The sequence below is a fragment of the Lampetra fluviatilis genome, chromosome 48 (genome assembly GCF_964198595.1).
Source record: "Lampetra fluviatilis chromosome 48, kcLamFluv1.1, whole genome shotgun sequence".
NCBI lineage: Eukaryota > Metazoa > Chordata > Hyperoartia > Petromyzontiformes > Petromyzontidae > Lampetra > Lampetra fluviatilis.
In genome coordinates this window covers 9836030-9844928 of record NC_136322.1, presented here as the reverse complement: position 1 = coordinate 9844928, position 8899 = coordinate 9836030, and the positions used below count along the sequence as shown (strand labels likewise).

Here is an 8899-nt window from a genome sequence, read left to right as displayed (position 1 = left end):
TCGATCCGACAGCCACGTCAGGGGATCGATTCCACCGAGAGGGTTTAATCGCCGCATCGATTCACTGGCAGGCGATCCATGGATCGAGTCATCCCATTGGCTGGTGCTGAGCTTCCCGCGGGAACGTGCGTTTTAGGGTGAGCACTTAACTTATTGTAATTTTGTTCATGTGGTTATCGTTAAAAGTGTATTTATTTATTCATCTATGAAATGATTTCAATAAGTTCATCACGAATACAGTATCATCACCAAGGCTGTTACCGACACCCCCAATGAAGCGCTCATTTATCGCTTTGTGGTTCAAAATCATAACAGCGCTGTCTGTAACGCAACTCCATTGGAACCATGTTATAGTGCCCTCCTATAGCGCTGTTTCCTATAGCGCTGTCTGTAACGCAACTCCATTGGGACCATGTTATAGCGACTTCCTATAACGCTGTTTCCTATAGCGCTGTCTGTAACGCAACTCCATTGGAACCATGTTATAGCGACCTCCTATAGCGCTGTTTCGCACAGCGCTGTCTGTAACGCAACTCCATTGGAACCATGTTATAGCGACCTCCTATAGCGCTGTTTTGCACAGCGCTGTCTGTAACGCAACTCCATTGGAACCATGTTATAGCGACCTCCTATAGCGCTGTTTCGCACAGCGCTGTCTGTAACGCAACTCCATTGGAACCATGTTATAGCGCCCTCCTATAGCGCTGTTTCCTATAGCGCTGTCTGGAATGCAACTCCATTGGAACCATGTTATAGCGACCTCTGATAGCGCTGTTTCTTATAGCGCTGTCTGTAACGCAACTCCATTGGAACCATGTTATAGTGCCCTCCTATAGCGCTGTTTCCTATAGCGCTGTCTGGAACGCAACTCCATTGGAACCATGTTATAGCGCCCTCCTATAGCGCTGTTTCCTATAGCGCTGTCTGGAACGCAACTCCATTGGAACCATGTTATAGCGACCTCTGATAGCGCTGTTTCGCACAGCGCTGTCTGTAACGCAACTCCATTGGAACCATGTTATAGTGCCCTCCTATAGCGCTGTTTCATATAGCGCTGTCTGGAACGCAACTCCATTGGAACCATGTTATAGTGCCCTCCTATAGCGCTGTTTCCTATAGCGCTGTCTGTAACGCAACTCCATTGGGACCATGTTATAGCGACTTCCTATAGCGCTGTTTCCTATAGCGCTGTCTGTAACGCAACTCCATTGGAACCATGTTATAGTGACCTCTGATAGCGCTGTTTCGCACAGCGCTGTCTGTAACGCATCTCCATTGGGAACCATGTTATAGTGACCTCTGATAGCGCTGTTTCGCACAGCGCTGTCTGTAACGCATCTCCATTGGGACCATGTTATAGTGACCTCTGATAGCGCTGTTTCCTATAGCGCTGTCTGTAATGCATCTCCATTGGAACCATGTTATAGCGACCTCCGATAGCGCTGTTTCTTATAGCGCTGTTTCCTATAGCGCTGTCTGTAATGCATCTCCATTGGAACCATGTTATAGCGACCTCTGATAGCGCTGTTTCGCACAGCGCTGTCTGTAACGCAACTCCATTGGAACCATGTTATAGTGCCCTCCGATAGCGCTGTTTCCTATAGGGCTGTCTGTAATGCAACTACATTGGAAACCATGTTATAGCGACCTCCTATAGCGCTGTTTCCTATAGCGCTGTCTGTAACACATCTCCATTGGAACCATGTTATAGCGACCTCTGATAGCGCTGTTTCCTATAGCGCTGTCTGTAACACATCTCCATTGGAACCATGTTATAGCGACATCCTATAGCGCTGTTTCTTATAGCGCTGTTTCCTATAGCGCTGTCTGTAACGCATCTCCATTGGAACCATGTTATAGTGCCCTCCTATAGCGCTGTTTCGCACAGCGCTGTCTGTAACGCAACTCCATTGGGACCATGTTATAGTGACCTCTGATAGCGCTGTTTCCTATAGCGCTGTCTGTAACACATCTCCATTGGAACCATGTTATAGCGACCTCTGATAGTGCTGTTTCCTATAGCACTGTCTGTAACGCAACTCCATTGGGAACCATGTTATAGCGACCTCCGATAGCGCTGTTTCGCACAGTGCTGTCTGTAACGCATCTCCATTGAAACCATGTTATAGTGCCCTGCTATAGCGCTGTTTCCTATAGCACTGTCTGTAACGCATCTCCATTGAAACCATGTTATAGTGCCCTGCTATAGCGCTGTTTCGCACAGCGCTACGTTTGCAACAGAGCTCATCCTGAGTGCTATTGGAGGTACACCTGTACACGGGAAAGCAGAGAGTGCACGCCACGGGGATTAGAGAGTACACGGGCACACGGGGAGATGCACACAGGGGGTACGCGTGGCGTGCACAGAGAGGGCTGGGTAGTACGCGTGGGGTGTACACATGGTGTACACACGGTGTACACACAGAGAAGTGGGGTAGTGCACACACACACACGTACGTAGGAGCGTACACGCATGAACACTCGCACTCACGCGCGTACCGTTCGCTCGCCCCATGGAGAGTACACGGGTGTGTTCGTACATCGGGGGATACACACAGAGTACACACGCACAGGAGAATATACACACACACGAGTACACACACAGAGTACACACACACACAGTACACACACACAGAGTACACACACTTGAGTACACACACACAGAGTTCACACATGAGTACACATACACAGAGTACACACACACAGGAGAATATACACACAGAGTACACACACAGAGTACACACACTTGAGTACACACAAACAGAGTACACACACAGGGTACCCACAGGGTACACACACACACAAGTAAAAACACACACGAGTACACACACACAGAGTACACACACACAGAGTACACACACAGAGTACACACACACAGAGTACACACACAGAGTACACACACACAGAGTACACACACACAGAGTATTACACACACACAGAGTACACACACACAGAGTACACACACACAGAGTACACACACACAGAGTACACACACACAGAGTACACACACACAGAGTACACACACAGAGTACACACACAGAGTACACACACAGAGTACACACACACAGAGTACACACACACAGAGTACACACACACACGAGTACACACACACTGGAGTACACACACACTGGAGTACACACACACAGAGTACACACACACAGAATACACACACACAGAGTACACACACACAGAGTACACACACACACGAGTACACACACACTGGAGTACACACACACTGGAGTACACACACACAGAGTACACACAGAGTACACACACACAGGTGAACACACACACAGAGTACACACACACAGAGTACACACACACACAGTACACACACACAGAGTACACACACACAGAGTACACACAGAGTACACACACACACAGGTGAACACACACACAGAGTACACACACACAGAGTACACACACACACAGTACACACACACAGTACACACACACAGAGTACACACAGAGTACACACACACAGGTGAACACACACACAGAGTACACACACACAGTACACACACACAGTACACACACACAGAGTACACACAGAGTACACACACACAGGTGAACACACACACAGAGTACACACACACAGAGTACACACACACAGTACACACACACAGTACACACACACAGTAAACACACACAGTACACACACACAGAGTACACACACACAGGTGAACACACACACAGAAGTACACACACACTTGAGTACACACACACACAGTACACACACACACAGATTACACACACACAGGAGAGAGTACACACAGGTGTACACACACACAGTACACACACAGGAGTACACACACACAGTACACACACACAGTACACACACAGGAGTACACACACACACAGCACACACACACACAGTACACATACACAGAGTGTACACACACAGTACACACACACAGGAGAGAGCACACACACACAGGTGTACACACACACAGTACACACACACACAGTACACATACACAGAGTGTACACACACACAGTACACACAGAGTACACACACATACACAGAGTACACACACACAGTACACACACACACACAGTACACACACACAGAGTGTACACACACAGTACACACACACAGAGTGTACACACACACAGTACACACAGAGTACACACACATACACAGAGTACACACACACACAGTACACACACACAGTACACACACACACACACAGATCACACACACACAGGAGAGAGTACACACACACACGTGTGTGTGCATACAGTACATACAGTATACACTGCATACAGTACACACAGTATACACTGTATATACAGTGCACGCAATTTATACAGTATATACAGTATACACAGTAGGCACCATATAAACATTGCATACAGCATATACAGTATACGCAACACACTGTATATACAGTCTACACAGCACATACAGTATACACAGTATATACAGTGCACGCAATTGATAGTGTATACAGTAGGTACCTGTAGACATTGCATACAATGCGTACAGTATGCACTGTACATACAGTGCACGCGATTTACACATACGGTAGATACAGTATATAGATTGCATACAGTATACACAGTGCGTACAGTAGACACCGTATATACAGTTTATACAGTATGCACAATATACACATCATATACAGTGTATACAGTGCACACAGTATACACTGTGCATACTGTGTAAACAGTACATACAGTGCACACAGTATGCACAGTATATACAGTATACACATCACATGCAGTTTACACAGCACACAAAATACACACTGTATACTGTATATACAACACAGGCAGCGCATACAGTGTATACAGTATACTCTGTGTAAACAGTATATACAGTATACACAGTGCGTACAGTATATACAGTCCACATAGTATATACAGTACACACCGTATACACAGTGGGTACAGTATGCACGTGTATACAGTAGATACAGTATATACACTATATACAGTATACACAGTATATACAGTATACACAGTATACGCCGTATATGCAGTATACGCAGCATATACAGTGGGCGCCATGTATACAGTGCGTACAGTACATACAGTATATACACTATATACAGTACACACAGTATATACAGTATACGCAGTATACGCCGTATATGCAGTATACGCAGCATATACAGTGGGCGCCATGTATACAGTGCATACAGTATATACAGTAGTATATGCAGTCTATGCAGCCCCGTGCAGTCTTGCTGCCTTTCCCCGTGCATGACTCCGCTGCATGGCATGACTTGAACCCTCAACCCCCTTTCGAAACCTCCGAAACCCCCCCCGCGCGCGGACCCCCCTCTCTACTGCCTTAAACTCGAATCCCCACGTTCCAAACCCCAGAGGTCGCAAACGCGTTTTGATTCCTTACCCGTACCCGTACCCGGTCGCACCAGGGTCGCAAATGGGTACCCGTACCCGGCCGGGTACGGGTAGCCGTTCCCTACCCGTACCCTACCCGAAATGAGTGACAAACGGTGACTCACCAGTGACTCACGGCCTACCCGTACCCGTACCCGGCCGCACCAGGGTCGCAAACGGCTACCCGTACCCGGCCTGGTACGGGTAGCCGGGTATCGGGTAGGGTACGGGTATCGGGGTTGCCCGGTTGCGACCTCTGCCCAAGCCCCAAGGCCTAAGCCCCCAAGCTCGAAGCGGACGCCTTGCGACCCTCTCTTTGCAAACGTAAACCCCGAGTCTGGACTCCCTCCTCTATAGCTTTAACCGCAAGCCGACACACCACACCGACCCGCTCATTTGTAACCCCCCAGAGCCATAAGCTCCTACCCCTCTAAGCCCTCACCCACAGCACGCACCCACGGCCTGAACCCCTACCCTCTAAGCCCTAACCCAAAGCCTGAACCCCTACCCTCTAAGCCCGCACCCACGGCCTGAACCCCTACCCTCTAAGCCCTAACCTACACCCCTAACCCTTAACCCTTTAGCCCTCACCCACAGCCCTAACCCTTAACCCTTTAGCCCTCATCCACAGGCCGAACCGCTACCCTCCCTCTAAGCCCTCACCCACAGGCCGAACCGCTACCCTCTAAGCCCTAACCTACACCCCTAACCCTTAACCCTTTAGCCCTAACCCACAGCCCTAACCTTTAACCCTTTAGCCCTCATCCACAGGCCGAACCGCTACCCTCCCTCTAAGCCCTCACCCACAGGCCGAACCGCTACCCTCTAAGCCCTAACTTATTTAACCACAATCGTAACCTCCCCCCCCCCCCATCCTTGAGCCCCTAACCCACAGCCCCCAAGATGAAATCGTTTAACAACAACTCCGAACCCCCTAACCTCGAAGCCCAACTCTTATAGTACAGCTCGAAACCATAAAGTTCTCTAACCCCGAACCCATAACCCCGAATCCTAAACCGTCACTTTTACCCTATAACCCGTATAACCCTTGCCCCTAATTGTAACTTATAACCCTAACCCCCGAGTAATAACCCCGATCCCTATGACACAGCCACAAGCCGTGAAACTAACCCCGTAGCCCTAACTTTTACACCCCGATTCTGAGTACTAACCTCTAACCCCTAACCAACCTTTGCGCCTAGCCTATGACCCTGAACCTGTGCCCTAGCTCTAACACCTAGGCCTAACTCTCACACCTAGGCCTAACTCTAACACCTAGGCCTAACGCTAACTCTGAGGCCTAGCTCTAACACCTAGGCCTAACTCTGAGGCCTAACTCTAACTCTGAGGCCTAACCCTAACTCCGAGGCCTAACTCTGAGGCCTAACTCTAACACCTAGGCCTAACTCTGAGGCCTAACTCTAACTCCGAGGCCTAACTCTAACACCTTGTCCCAGCATGTGCCCGCACGTGCTAGCACGGCGGTTGGGGCATAGGGCTTTGTTGCCTCGGGTGTGGAAGATTGGGGTTGTAGGGTGTGGAAGATTGGGGTTGTAGGGTGTGGAAGATTGGGGTTGTAGGGTGTGGAAGATTGGGGTTGTAGGGTGTGGAAGATTGGGGTTGTAGGGTGTGGAAGATTGGGGTTGTAGGGTGTGGAAGATTGGGGTTGTAGGGTGTAGGGTGTTGGGGTGTCGGGGCGTAGAGGGTTGTGGTGTTTGGTAACGCAGCGTTGGGGTGTAGGGTGGAGTGTTGGGGTGTGTAGGGCTTTTGGGGGTGTAGGCTGTAGGCTGCCTGTACATACAATCAAAAGTTGATCCTGGCATGACTGCATGAACAAGAGCTAACGTCTGAATGTAGAGAATTTACTCCATCGGGGGCCTCAGGCCACCGGTACTGTGTGAGTACTCGCACACACACACACACACGCACACACGCGGGTACCCGTGCGAGTACTCGTGCACACACACACACGCGGGTACCCGTGCGAGTACTCGTGCACACACACACACACACGGGTACCCGTGCGAGTACTCGTGCACACACACACACACACGGGTACCCGTGCGAGTACTCGTGCACACACACACACACACACGCGGGTACCCGTGCGAGTACTCGCGCACACACACACACACACACACGGGTACCCGTGCGAGTACTCGTGCACACACACACACACGCAGGTACCCGTGCGAGTACTCGACACGTGGGTGGTAAGCGTGTACGCACGTACCCACACGCGGGCGGGTACTCGCAGACGCGTGACACGCGTGAGCGCTTGCGTGCGGGCACACGAACGCGAGTTACCTGCCACGCGCACACGTGTGTGTGTACCACGCGCGCGTAGCGAGTACACACACATGCACGCACACACGTGTGTGTACCACGCGCGCGTAGCGAGTACACACACACACACACACGCGTCTACACACACACACACGCGTCTACACACACACACACACGCGCGCGAGTGCTCACACTTCTGCCCATAGGCGAGCGTTGCCCACGTGGGAGGCGAGCACGTGTGACGAGGTCCAATGAGAGAGCCGAAACCGCCGGGCGTCATAAGGCGATGGGCTGGTGGGCGGTGGGGGGGGGCGGGGAGGGAGCGGGGGTCCATCGGACGTTCGCCCGACGAACTTGAACGGAGCGAGAGGCACAACAGCCAAAGTGCACGGACTAACCGCTGCTTTGCGAACGAGTTTAATTCCAGAGGGAAGTGTTCGTGAGCCGATTTCGTTCGTAAGTCCCGACTTTAGCTCTCTGTCGATTCAAAACGCGTCGTTACGGGGTGTACGCTAAACACGCGGATTGGCTTTAAGAGTTGAGTAAGCTCCTGCAGACGTAGATGCCACTGGTTCTTCACGTTCTGCAGATGTAGATGCCACTGGTTCTTCACGTTCTGCAGATGTAGATGCCACTGGTTCTTCACGTTCTGCAGATGTAGATGCCACTGGTTCTTCACGTTCTGCAGATGTAGATGCCACTGGTTCTTCACGTTCTGCAGATGTAGATGCCACTGGTTCTTCACGATCTGTAGATGCCACTGGTTTTTCACGTTCTGCAGATGTAGATGCCACTGGTTCTTCACATTCTGCAGATGTAGATGCCACTGGTTCTTCACATTCTGCAGATGTAGATGCCACTGGTTCTTCACGATCTGTAGATGCCACTGGGTCTTCACGTTCTGCAGATGTAGATGCCACTGGTTCTTCACGTTCTGGAGCCGTTGATGCCACCACCACCACCACCATCGATTGTGTAGGTGATTGAACTCACGACTCTCCGTCTGAACGGGCGACTGGACATAACGGGACGGGCTTTGTTCGTGTCTATGAAAGTTCGTCAGCCGAACGTTCGCGAGTGGTGCGCAAACCCACACCCAGCCAATATGGCTCCCCATCCTGCGACCCCCTCGCCCAGAGATCTCCCCCACAGAGCTGGGGAGGAGGGGGGGGGGGGAGGTAAGGGAGGTATCGGAGGGGGTAGGTGGGTGGGTGGGGTGCCGTGGCCAATCGGGCCGGGCGGGCGGGACGGGGGTTCAATCGAA

The 8899-nt window shown here is 50.8% G+C and overlaps 1 protein-coding gene across 1 annotated transcript; it reads left to right on the top strand.

Moving 5' to 3' along the window:
* The first annotated feature begins 78 nt into the window (after positions 1-78).
* Positions 79-7930, top strand: LOC144948265 (uncharacterized). The gene is made up of 3 exons (XM_078877687.1): positions 79-125; positions 3542-3567; positions 3627-7930. The coding sequence occupies exons 1-3, from the start codon at positions 79-81 to the stop codon at positions 4667-4669; spliced, it is 1116 nt and encodes a 371-aa protein (XP_078733813.1). The 3' UTR covers positions 4670-7930.
* Positions 7931-8899: the final 969 nt, after the last annotated feature.